At 30.4% G+C, this 14,215-nt stretch overlaps 1 protein-coding gene and 1 long non-coding RNA gene across 5 annotated transcripts in view; both read left to right on the top strand.

Annotated features, from left to right (window-relative positions):
• LOC115209811 (tubby-related protein 4-like) overlaps nucleotides 1-7,447 on the top strand; it is a 646,703-nt gene extending 639,256 nt beyond the window's left edge. For all 4 annotated transcript variants that reach the window (XM_029778367.2, XM_029778365.2, XM_029778366.2 and 1 more), the window contains one exon: nucleotides 2,890-7,447. In XM_029778367.2, coding sequence (XP_029634227.1) covers nucleotides 2,890-3,006 — 117 coding nt within the window. In that variant the 3' untranslated portion in view covers nucleotides 3,007-7,447. The remainder of the gene's footprint in view (nucleotides 1-2,889) is intronic.
• A 20-nt stretch (nucleotides 7,448-7,467) lies between these two features.
• On the top strand, nucleotides 7,468-13,823 carry LOC118762527. Its single transcript, XR_004998283.1, has 2 exons — nucleotides 7,468-8,654; nucleotides 11,846-13,823. It is a non-coding gene; the product is annotated as an uncharacterized LOC118762527 (long non-coding RNA).
• Nucleotides 13,824-14,215: the final 392 nt, after the last annotated feature.

Below are 14,215 nucleotides of genomic sequence, written 5' to 3'. Positions count from 1 at the left end.
ATGTTGGGACTCACAGAGGGGATGATAGGGGACTGAGACTCCTGGTGATTTGCTGTACTTGAAAAGACATGTCAAGCTAAGTAAAAGCATAGTTGCCTTTGTGTACAGACTCATCCCTTACAATCCTCTCCAGCTGAGCATCCCTAATTGTGAAGATTTGTAAGTGTTGGTGCCACATAAATAGTACCTGCTTAAAAGCACCCAATACACTCTGTAAAGGAATTGATATTAGGAAGGGCAGCCAGCTATAGAAACCATGCCAAAACAGACATGGAGCCTGAACAACCCTTCAGCTGGTCAGCTTCTGTCAACCTGTCCAAACCAGCCTGAAAGCTTGAAGTATGCTCAAAGCTTGAATAAAATTTTCTATAAATACATATAGTTGTTAGTTGATGCTGATCATTTCTGATGAAGCAGACCTACACATTACAAGAAACTTTTCAGTTAGATACTTGGGAAGTAATCCTTTCTGAATCCCAATGAGTCATAAGGTCATTTCTTGTGGTTAGTTTCCTGCAGTCAGATGTGAGATATATTCCTTCCTGGATTGGATCATTATCATTTCCAAGTAATTTTTCACTCATGAAAATTGAATCCAGCAGTGAAAGCCATCAATATATGTACTGCCCATGGCTTTTCTTGAGATTAAGTGGAGACTCATTGCTGAGAATTAAGTATCTCTGTCATAGAAACCAGTTATAGGATGCGAAATTCTGACCTTTTGGCTGGTTGACATGTATCTTATCAGTTTAGCTATTCATGTTCTGTAGATGTTCAATAACAACCTAAATTTCAACATCAGTCCATGGAAGTGAACTTAGAACTGTATGCTACTAAACAGCTCTATCAATGAGCTAACATAATAATAATAATAATAATATATTATTATTATTATTATTATTATTATTATTATTATTATTATTATTATTATTATTATTATTATTATTATTATTATTATTATGATAATAATAATAATAATAATAATAATAATAACAAGGAAATTGTTGTATACAGTGCTCAGGTGTACTACAACTTTAAAAAACAATTTTGCATCATGTGTACTGTTGGTGAATTTCAGGAAGCATGGAAGTTTTGAAAGCTGTCATGTCCCAACAACTAGTTTATTCCATGCTTCAGCAATTCTGAGTGTGAAAAGATTTTTCAAAAAGTCATAGATGTTTTGTTTTTTGATTTTGTAAGCATGTCCACAAGTGTTAGACATATGGAGTTCAAAAATGTGCTCAAGGTTGTTATTGGAAAGATGATAATCTTTGAAGTATTGACCAAGTCAGAGCTTTAATGTGTCCATGTCCAGGGAAGCAAGATGTTCAAAGTATGGTAGATGCCTGATGACAGGTATTCATGCTATCATCAGATCTAACATTCCATATTCAGATGCCCCTACATTTTATGCTTTCTTTGAAACCATGGCTATCCCAACAATTAAAATGATGATGATGATGATGTAATTAAAGAATTATTTCAATGGTTAACTAACATTGAATGTGTTGCATTTGCTGAAAAAAGAAAATGTTTAGAAGTAAGATATTTGTTTTGTAAGCTGGACTTGAGCAATCTAATAAGAAACAGATAACTAACTTGTGTGTGTAACAATAAAAGTGCATTAGAACTAAATTCTATGCAGACAGAATGGCAGCAAGTTTACAAACTAAGCAGGGATATTTCTAGAAGACTGACATTTGAGTAAGTTAGTTTGCTACAATAGATTAAGCATGCGATCTACAATCAAAGCAATATTTTGTTATGATTGATCACTTGGGTTGTATATAAATTGATTAGTTGACGTAAGCAACCTTCATGATAAAAATCTTATGGAAGGTGGAAGATGTTAAATGAAATTCATTTGTTACTCATTAAGAAAACTTGTAAACATACAAGGCAAATACCAGTATAAGAATCTTTGAATATAAAGTATTATAAAGAAGGATAACTTGAAAAATCCAAACATTATTATGTATGAATCATCTTAGCTTGCGTTTGGTTAACAGAATTAATTTATTTATAGTCTGTGGAATTGTTTGTGCGTGATGGAGTTTATGTGGATTAGATGAAAACAACTGAATGACTAGTTATAGTTAACTAGTAGTTGTTGGTACTAATTATACTTGTTGAACATGAGTCATTGAGGGGAAACTATGCATTTGCTCAACCTTCCGAAAAAAAGTGGCTAAATTTTACTCCTATCTCAATCAAGCATCATAAAGAGAAAGAACAATGCATGATCATGGCCAGAATGCTTTTGATCAAAGGCCGGTTCAATCAGGGCTGAACTAGAGCTAAACAGCTGTAACAACTTAATGCAGAGTGCCCCTGACATCTTTTGTATGCATTCATCATCATCACCACCACCATCATTATCATCATCATCATCATCATCATTTAACATCATCGTTCCATTCTGGCATGAATAGGACATGTTGAATTAGATTCAGCTAACCTGAGGGCTGTGCTGATCTGTAGTGTCTGCTTTGTCAGGTTTTCTACAGTTTGGTGTCATTCCTAACACCAACCATTTTACAGTGAACAACTATAAAATATGTCAATTAATTCTCTTTGAAATTATATAAATTTTCTGTGATTCAGTGACAGCACTGAAAAATAATTCATGCACAGCAAACTAAAAATGCATTATGTGTATATATATATATGTGTGTGTGTGAAAGTGCTTGTGTTTTCCTGAGCCAGTTCTTTACTGTCATAAACAAGTGTAATAGCATATATCTCTTCTTGATAAAGTAAGAGTTAGACTGTCTTTGAAGTAGCAAATATGCCTGTTACATGTCTTCATCTTTGAAATTTTTTTATTCATTTAAAGCAATTTATTAATGATGTTTTCTTTAACTTTTTCGTTTTTGTTTTTGTCATCAGGTAATGCAGTTTGGAAGAATTGACAGCAATGCATATACCTTGGATTTTCAATATCCCTTCACTGCCTTGCAGGCTTTTGCCGTAGCTTTGGCGAATGTTACTCAGAGACTCAAGTAACTTTGTCTGATGCACGCACAACAACTTAACAAAGCACACACATACACAACCCCATGCGTATACATATACTGTGGAACCATGTTCAACTGACCAAGCAGCTTCCCTGCTATATAATTAATTACTGCCTGTGTTAATTGGTCTTATCTCTCCAGACCACTTAGCCACAATGGATAATGGAGAGTTAGCTTTGCTTAATGACAGTGTTCACTGATGAAAACTAATAAAAAAGTAAATTGTAAATCCAAAAACATAAATGTAATCTCAACAAACCTTTATGACTGTTCAAATAATGTTGTCTGTGAAAAACTGGAAGAAAAGAGTAAGTGTTTTAGACTGATGAGATATTACAATGACATTAGTGTGAAGCAGGTGGTATTTTTCGTCAAGTTCTTATATTCTTTTTTGTGATACATTTTTCTTTCATTTTATTTTTCATTTCCTTTTTATTCATAGCAAGCATCTCCAGACATATTAGCTCTTTAAAAGAATATGAATCTGAATGAAAAGAGGAAGGAAAAAAAAAAGCAAAACTAAATCTAAAAATAGAATTTGCTGGCTGACTACTTATGTATTTATTTAAAATTACATAAGTGGCAAATGGAGAAGGATGAGAGTTTGGACAGTTCTTATTTATTTATTTATATATTTATTTATTTATATATTTATTTATTCGCTCATTCATTGAATCACTCATTTATTTATTTATTCATTCATTCATTCATTTATTTATTTTGTGAGCTGTTTGAGGAATTAGAAGTTAAACATATCAGACATTGGTAAACCTATTTCTGCACTGGCCTACTACTGTTTCTATTGAAGTTTATGTTTGATGTGGACAGTAACTAATCTCTGACAAGTCTTATCAATATGATTCTACTGTAGATATAAAGCACAAATTTGCAGGACATTTAAATCGAATTCCAATATAACAAAATAGCTAAAATAATTTCAAATGTTTTGACTAAAAAAAAAAAGAAAGAGAGGCAAAAGTAATATTTGTTCTATCTTCAAATCTTAAAATAGATTCTGTCCTGATTATTCAGATTGAAAATGAAAATATTTTCCTGCTTTTATCATCATTATTATTATTATTAGTTCATTGACAAAATAATAACAATAATAATAATAATAATACTCAAACAAACAAGGCCATATATTTGTAAGAATTTCATCCAATCCACTAAACCATATGCTACTCAAGTTATTTTAGCAATATCTCCAGTGCTTATCAGTGAATAGGCTGTAAGTTGTAAATGACCAGAATGACTCTGCTCTGACTGTCTGGCCATAAGTCTGTTGGTCATATACTTTATGACAAGTACACTAAATATATTGGTTCAGTTCAAACATAACACCTCAAACTCAGAAGGAATATTTTCTAATCTTTCACAGTATTTTACGTAATAAACAAAACTACAAAGTATGATATTTCAGAAGAATTTATAGATTCGTTTATCCTTTTACTGACTTTAGTCATTGGACTGCAGCCACGCTAAGAGACTACCACCTCTTCAAGGATTTTTAGTCTATACTATCAGTCCACAGTTTTTAGATAGATACTCGTTTTATTTATCTCTAAGGGCATCTAAGTTACATCCTTTTTAAAGAATTACCTCCCATCTTACAGGTTTAAATATCACAAGGAATTTTCACCAATATATTCAACACATACTTATCTGTTTATATATCTACATGCATGCATACATACATATTTGACAGGCTTCCATACAGTTTCCATCTATCAAATTTCAGTCATAAAGCATTGATCGATTTTGGTTTTTGCTGTGCAGGACACTTACTCAAGGTGCTGTAAAGTGGGATTGAACCTAGAATCATGTGGCTGTGAAGTGAACTCATATGCACACACGTACACACATGCATGCATACATGCTTGTGTGTGTAAGTTAGTTTCTGTAACATGCAGATCACTATCATAAAACATACCTAAGCTAGGTAATATATATATGTGTGTGTGTACTTATATACATATCTGTATAAAATGTCTTATTTGTTATTTGGGATGCTAGAAATAGCAACCAAATCTCCCTCAATCATATCCCACCATCTTAGAAAAGAAAATGTGACCCTGAGTTCTCCTATACACATGGAAAAGACAGGATGGCCATATGTTTGCTTAATCAGGACTGACCTGATGTTAGCATTGACAACAACAATAAGAAAAATGTACCTCTTCTCTGGTTATCTGGTTTCCTCTCATCTTGGTCAAAAGCATGAAACTTTTGGAAACTTAGAAGATTAATTTCTAAATATTTAATTAGTAACTTTTCTATGATCGTTTCTGCTTGATCAGAGCTGATGAACATCAACTAACAACTGGACACAAAGAAAATCTTATCTGAGACTGCTCTTGGTTCTATAATACAAAACTTACTCTTTTAAGGTGTTTATATTTAAATTAAAACCTGCCATTATAATTTTCAGTAAGGACCTTTTCTCAAATAACATTCCAGACACCAAAGTCAGTTACTAAATTTCTCTATATTCTTCATTATTTTCAAAGACAATGTACTTTATTAAAAATACAACAAATTGGATACCTGTATCAACATTGGAATCAACATTAATAACTGTTCTATCTGATCTATTCAATGCTCACACCAGAATATGTTTATAGAATGATAATTCAGCACAAGAATGTTATTTGGAAAATTCAAACATTTAACTAATTTGGAGCTAATAGTATTTTATGAAATTGATAGTATATTGGTTTCAAATTTTGGCACAAGGCCAGCAAGTTTGAGGGAGAGGGTAAGGCTATTACATCAAACCCAGTGCTCAACTGGTACTTATTTTATCAACCCCAAGAGTATGAAATGCACAGTAGAAATTGGTGAGATTAGAACTTGGAACATAAAGACAGATAAAATGCAGCTAAGCATTTTACCTGGTATACTAATTATTCAGCATGCTTGCACCTTAAATTGATAAATATATTGATAAATTCAATCATTCTAGTCGATTTATAATTAATTTAATTAGATTTATAAGGATTCAAATACTACATCTATAGCATAGCAGTCCTAAAAGCTTCAATTCTACAATAGTTACTTCAATTGTTATTTATTTAGCTACATACATACACAATAGGATTAAGATGATATTTTAAAAGAAATTTCTTGAAAGCATACAACTATCCATTTATAGAACATTTCTGTTTCTACAAAACCCATTCACAAAACCTGAAAATATGATTTAAAAAGATAATTAAAAAATTAAACACAATACCAAAATAGATAATGCATCTATTATCATGTATATGAAATATAAATATATATGTATTAAGGGATCCATTTTGACTAAAAAGGATATGTTGTAAGAACTCTCTTACATGATTAATTGAAACACATGTATTAAATACATTCAAAAATATTAGCATTTAGTTTTATCTTTATTATATGTGTGTGTGTGTGTAGATTCCATTTGAGTTTTAACCTTGGAGTTTGCTTTATTAAGCCCATCCACAGGTACTGGCTATCAGATATAAAATATAAACCAGAACTGGATAGTTTTGCTGATGATATATCTGAAATCTGTAAATATCAAATAAATATTAATAAGGAAAATGGAGCAAGCAATTTGTTCTTTTACATTATATAGTTAATTGCTCACCCTTTTCACCTTGTTAATGTATATACATACATAGCATATACAGGCTTGTAATGAAAATATGAAGGAAATGATTATCAATCAATAAAGTTTATTAATCCAAATACAAAATATATTTCATCCCATACCAAAATTATAAAGTAATCCTGATAAAATGACATATTACACAACTCCAGTACAAAAGTAGCTTATGCTGCTTAGTATGCAATAACTGAATAAGTGAATGAAAGGAACAAAAGAAGCAGTTATGCAATAGACATGTTTCAGAAATGCATGGTATCTGTATTACATAACATTAAAGCTGTTACATATTTCTACCATACACCTCATCTTTTGGTGAACTTTGCTCATGTTGTGATATCATTTTTAAACGTTACATAATACAGGCTCTATGCATTTCCAAAACATGTGTAACACATAACTACTTCTTCCATTCCTTTCATTTACTTTATATATTTATCTGTGTGTGTGAGGCTCCAATGAAGCTATAAGGTACCCAACTATGAGTCCACTGCATCTTAGAGTAGAAACAGCTGTAGGCTAATACAGTTCCTTTGTCATCAACTAGTAGAATGTTATAAAAGTAACTGAAAGACTGTGAGTTTGGTGCATATCACTTATCAAATAATAAAATGGTAAAATAATAGAAATACATATATTCATATATAGGATTTTCTTTCTCCTATTGTACTAAACCTGCACACACACACACACACACATACATACACACACGTGTATATATATTTATGTATGTGTCTGTGAAGGGAGAGAGGGAAGGAGGGAGCATGACTACCGTAGAAGACCCATGCTGACGGAAAATATGAATATAAATATATATGTATTAAGGGATCCATTTTGACTAAAAAGGATATGTTGTAAGAACTCTCTTACATGATTAATTGAAACACATGTATTAAATACATTCAAAAATATTAGCATTTAGTTTTATCTTTATTATATGTGTGTGTGTGTGTAGATTCCATTTGAGTTTTAACCTTGGAGTTTGCTTTATTAAGCCCATCCACAGGTACTGGCTATCAGATATAAAATATAAACCAGAACTGGATAGTTTTGCTGATGATATATCTGAAATCTGTAAATATCAAATAAATATTAATAAGGAAAATGGAGCAAGCAATTTGTTCTTTTACATTATATAGTTAATTGCTCACCCTTTTCACCTTGTTAATGTATATACATACATAGCATATACAGGCTTGTAATGAAAATATGAAGGAAATGATTATCAATCAATAAAGTTTATTAATCCAAATACAAAATATATTTCATCCCATACCAAAATTATAAAGTAATCCTGATAAAATGACATATTACACAACTCCAGTACAAAAGTAGCTTATGCTGCTTAGTATGCAATAACTGAATAAGTGAATGAAAGGAACAAAAGAAGCAGTTATGCAATAGACATGTTTCAGAAATGCATGGTATCTGTATTACATAACATTAAAGCTGTTACATATTTCTACCATACACCTCATCTTTTGGTGAACTTTGCTCATGTTGTGATATCATTTTTAAACGTTACATAATACAGGCTCTATGCATTTCCAAAACATGTGTAACACATAACTACTTCTTCCATTCCTTTCATTTACTTTATATATTATCTGTGTGTGTGAGGCTCCAATGAAGCTATAAGGTACCCAACTATGAGTCCACTGCATCTTAGAGTAGAAACAGCTGTAGGCTAATACAGTTCCTTTGTCATCAACTAGTAGAATGTTATAAAAGTAACTGAAAGACTGTGAGTTTGGTGCATATCACTTATCAAATAATAAAATGGTAAAATAATAGAAATACATATATTCATATATAGGATTTTCTTTCTCCTATTGTACTAAACCTGCACACACACACACACACACATACATACACACACGTGTATATATATTTATGTATGTGTCTGTGAAGGGAGAGAGGGAAGGAGGGAGCATGACTACCGTAGAAGACCCATGCTGACGGAAAATATGAATATAAAATAAATGATTTAGAATATGTGTGTGTGTGCATATGTCTATGCATTTACGCATAAATGCACACACATGCGCACATGTGTGCACACACATACATGAATATGCTCCTCACAGTTTCCTGACCTTTTGTTTTATAGGAATAAAGGAAGTCTAGCATGTCAATCCTTTGCTTGAGTGTGTACATTGAACATTTGTAAGAATGGGGGAAAATTCTAGGAATGGAAATTAAGGAAATAGTATTAGCAGTTGCAACAGTTGTTCTGCTGCTGCCACTACTACTACTACTACTACTACTAATACGACTACTACTACTATTGCCGCTGCTGGTACTGCTGCTGCTGTTACTACTACTACTACTACTACTACTACTACTACTACTGTGATGATATTTATGATGATGATAATAATAAATAATGTGCATTTTTACTTTCCGATCTCCAGATTTAATCTGTGAATGATTAGATAGAATTCCTTCAAAGTTTAAAAATAAAAAAAAAAAACAATAAAATATGAGAGAGAGATTAAAGAAGAATATATGACAACATGAAAGAAATTTGAAATGTTTTATTACAAACACAGCAACAACAAAAACCGAACAAAAGAAAGAAAATGAAAGTCATTTTTTTTTTCCAGAAATTCTGTAATATTTATAAGATTATTTATTCAATTATTATATTTTTATTTATATTTTCCATGGCTATTTTTTCATTCATTTCATTTCATTCATTTTACGATTGATTTTTTTTAATTATTATTTTTTTTTTATGTTAATTTTCATCTGTATTTCTGCATCATCCATGATTTATCATCTGTTCCAAACAAATCAGTCATCCATATATTGATTTATTTCCTAGCAGTTCTGATAATTAAAGGAAAACAAAAAAAAAGAAAAAAAATTTTAATAAATGAATAATAAAAAAGGACGACTGTATTTATATATATCTATCTATATATATATATATACTATTCCTGCCAGTAGAAATAACTTTTATGCTTCTATGTATATGCATATATGAAAGTGTGTGTATTTATTTGTGTGTATGCGTGTGTGTATGAGAGAAAGGGCATGTGGTTTGGGCTGGGTTGATTTTTTGCATTTCTGCATCCATGTATTTGTGTATGTTCATAGATACACACACACTCACACATACACACACACACACACACATGCACGCACATGTGTATAGATACATATATATACACACATACATATATATATATGTATGTATATATGTATAAAAAGTGTATGTAATGTAAATGTCCACATATAAGTATACATATATATGTTTGTTTCTATATATATATGCACACACATACACACATATATAAACATATATAGGCAAGATAATTTTGTTTTGTATATTTATGCATGTATATGCATATTTGTGTGTATGTTTATGTGTGTTTACTTGCATTTAAGTTTTTTTTGTATATCTATAAATTATATATATTTGATTAATGCATTTATAATATACATATACACACAAATGTACGTATATTTATATATATATATACATGCACACATTCACACACATACATATATATATACATATATACATATATATATATACATATATATATATATATATGTATATATATATACATATATATATATATATATATACACATACATATATATACACATATATATATACACATGCACACACTCACACACACATGCACTGCACAGACATACAAACGTGTGTGTGTGTGTCTGTGTGTACACATGTTTTATGTATATGTATGTGTGTATTAAATACATTTATCTGTTCTCTGCTAGTATGCAAAGCATAGTGTTCTTTAAAATGTCTATATTTAAATGTGTGTGAATGTGTGTATATTCATCCCCATTCAGACAAAATGAATTTGATGTAGATCTAATTGAGAGTATGTGATCTTGTCTATAAGGAAGTATTTTATGTATAAACTGCATTGTCAGCTATGCATGCATGCATACATACATACATACATACATACATACATTATATATATATATATATATATATATAGGTATGGTGAAGCAAAATATAAATATATGTATATTTTTGTTAATATTTAGCAGAAGCAACAGACTGACTCATGGTCCGAGAGTTTCATGCATTAGCACTTATCAAACATACTTATGCACGAAACCCTCATCTGCTGAGTCACTCTGTTGCTTTTGCTAAATATTAGTAAAAATATAACATGTATATGTGTGTATATATATATATATATATATATATATATTATGTAGTATATATGTATGTTATATATATATATAAATATGTATGTATATATGGATTTGGGGATGTTTCTACATGCATGACATGCTAAAAATATTATAATAATAATAATAAATATTTTGCTTTCAATGTGACCATATCTATTGCTTTTCAGTGCCTTTTAAACGTCACCTATAAAATAATGTTTTATTGCTCATACACATTGCATATACTTTCATATATATATACACATATATATGTATACATATATACATATATATATACATCTTAACTACACAGACATTCCCAATATATATGTAATTTTGTGTATGTATATTTTGAGATTGAGAGAAAGAAAGGGGAAATAATGTGTGTTTGTGGTATAAGTATAAGAATACCTCTTCTTTTAAATTGTGGTACAAATTACGTAGTACAAAGTTGAATAATACACAAGGGAGAAAATGTTGAATATTAGTTCATAGATATACATTCAATGTTATACACAAGTCAGTCAAATGATTTCTTGTGATATTTACTTGTTATATCCAAATGTATAATAGGTTTGAATATATGTATGCCTGCTTGTCCATATGTATTGCATGTTTAAGTATGCATGTGACCATGGAGGTATGTATGTAACATAAACTAAAGTGTATGTGTTTACCATCTTACAAACTTTCACATTCATCAGTGTGTGCATGCGCACACACACACACACACACACACACACACACATACACATACATGGTATGTTCATAATTTTTGTTTTTATGTTTTATATGCGTACACATGCATATATGTACATATACATGTATGTATGCATATGTGTATATACATGTGTGTACACTTACACAGACACACACATGCATATATAAACATATATATATATGTGTGTGTGTGTGTGTGTGCATATATATGTCTGTATATATAGATATGTTTGTGTATATATTGTGTTTGTATTTATATATATGTATGTATGTATATGGATAGCCAGATACAAATACATATAAATAGCTGTGTGTGTGTGTATATATATATACATTTTGAATACAAATGAATGTTTGTAGCACTTGTTATTATATTAGGAGACACTGATGATCAATTCATTGCTTCTCAGAGTTTCCTCTAAACATGCAGTCATTCAAGTATCCTAGAGACAAATGTAAACAATTTAGTATCAATTTAAATACTATACACCCAGCTTGTGGCAACCTGAATGACAGTGAATGTTGGGAAACTTCAAGTAGCAATAATGTAGGTAGATGTATATATTTTATTTGTAACTCTGAAAAATGTAACATACTTTCATTGTTAAAACACAAAAGCAAAGAGGGAGAGACTGAAAAAGTTGCTTTCTATATCCAGGTATTTTTAATGATATATGGCTTTGAAGAAAAATAATAGATATATAGATACCTACATTTATCTGTAATTTCTTTGTCTTAACTCCTGTTAACAGAAATACATTGTCTTGTTTTGTTGATATTGGGTTGCTCCTTTAGCTCAATTTAAATGAAGAAAAGCTCATGACCCTGCAATACCTGCTGAAGATGAGAAGAATTCCCAACAATGTGGTTTACTTTAGTTACCATCAAGAGATGGTATCATCATCATTTAAGTAACCTCTTCAGTTTCTGCTTGGGGCAAAGCATCTCTGATACTTATGTCACCTATAATACTTGTACAGAGACAGGCTTTTCATTCAAATATATAATTACAACACATTTATGCTCATGTTTGATTTTAAATGGTTATGTTCCTAAGTCCATTGGGATTATGTTTTGAAACCTTCACAATTTCATTTTCATATTAAACTTGTTGAAGCATGTAGTCTATGCATTTTGCAGTAAATTGCAAACAGCCTCGGAAATAATTTTATGATTGATAAAGCCCTCAATGCAAGAATTAAACTCATACAAAGATAAATCCTGGTAGAGTTCATATCATGGTATATATATATGTAATGTGTGATATATCTGTGTGTATAATTTAGGTTCGTATTTTTCTATTACATTTACATTCTAAGATACCTCCAACAGAAATTCAGACCTTAATACCAACCCAATCCTAATATAAACATAGCAATAGGAAATAACATATATCACAGTTTACATACATACAAAAAGCTAACAAATGCTTATATATGCACAATAGCTAGAACATTTCAATTTTTATCCACTAATAAAAGTCTTAAATAATGAAATCTTATATCTAAGACAGGCCTTATATAATGAGTATCGTAATGGATCAGTAGACCTGGTCATAGACCAATACAGAAACAAATTCAATCACACTACAACAGATGCAATAATCACTAAAAATACACAAGCCACATGCTATAAGAATCAAATGTATTCTGGTTTTAAAGTGTACCAAACCTAACCACCAAATCATTGTCAGAATATATTACAATAATACCAGAACCTAACAAACAACAGAATGTACTTCAGACAATCACTGTAATATGCATAGTTCAATGTAAACATGAAAGTTGCAAATTTTATTACTCAAAGTGCACATCAGATGCACTAGTAGAGCACACAAAACTGGTGAGAAAAACACTAGTTAACAACACAATAATTTGATACAGAATTCCACAAAAATATTAATTATCGAAAAACATGTGAAGTTCCCTAATAGATAGTTAATACAAGGGGTGGGGGGTTATCATTTCTTCATAATATTTAGCGGGATTAGAAGTCTGAATTTGAGCTTAAAGAATAAAGAAAAAGATGCATAAAATATACATACTTCATTTTATTGTTGCTAACTTAAAATTTTTTTGTCAGTGTAAAGCAGTATTTCTTTTTAGAAATCATCAGCATGGCATAATATGAGACATTAATCAAATATCTCATCTTTACTAATAATCAAATATAAGCCTAAATTAATCATACATAACCACACACAGAAACAAAAACACACACATGCATGTGCACGCACATCATGGAATATGCCAATACTTACTGCTACATAATTTTAAATCCAATATATTATAAAATTTTATCACTTGTAAAATTGTTCCTAACACCATTTGTGAGTTACCACAGAAAGCATGGACTGTATGCTATTACAACAATTTCATTTAAAGATAAAATTGTGAAGGTCTTGGAATCTTAGACCAATGGATTTAGGTGAGTTGTTGCTCCAAACCAAATAAAAAGGAACTTAAAGGAAATATGGGAAATTCTCAATAAAAAAAGTTCTAAATTGAACATATATACATACATATGTGTGTGTGTATGTGTAAATATATATATATTCCTGTATGTTTACATATGAGTGACTGTGTGCATGTACGTATGATAAATTGTTACAGAGATATATTTGTGGATAAGTGTATATAATATAAAATGTATATAAATTTATGTGTTTGTGTGCATG

This window comes from Octopus sinensis, linkage group LG3 (assembly GCF_006345805.1).
Source record: "Octopus sinensis linkage group LG3, ASM634580v1, whole genome shotgun sequence".
Taxonomy (NCBI): domain Eukaryota; kingdom Metazoa; phylum Mollusca; class Cephalopoda; order Octopoda; family Octopodidae; genus Octopus; species Octopus sinensis.
The sequence above is the reverse complement of the archived record's forward strand: the minus strand, read 5'-3'. Positions and strand labels throughout refer to the sequence as shown.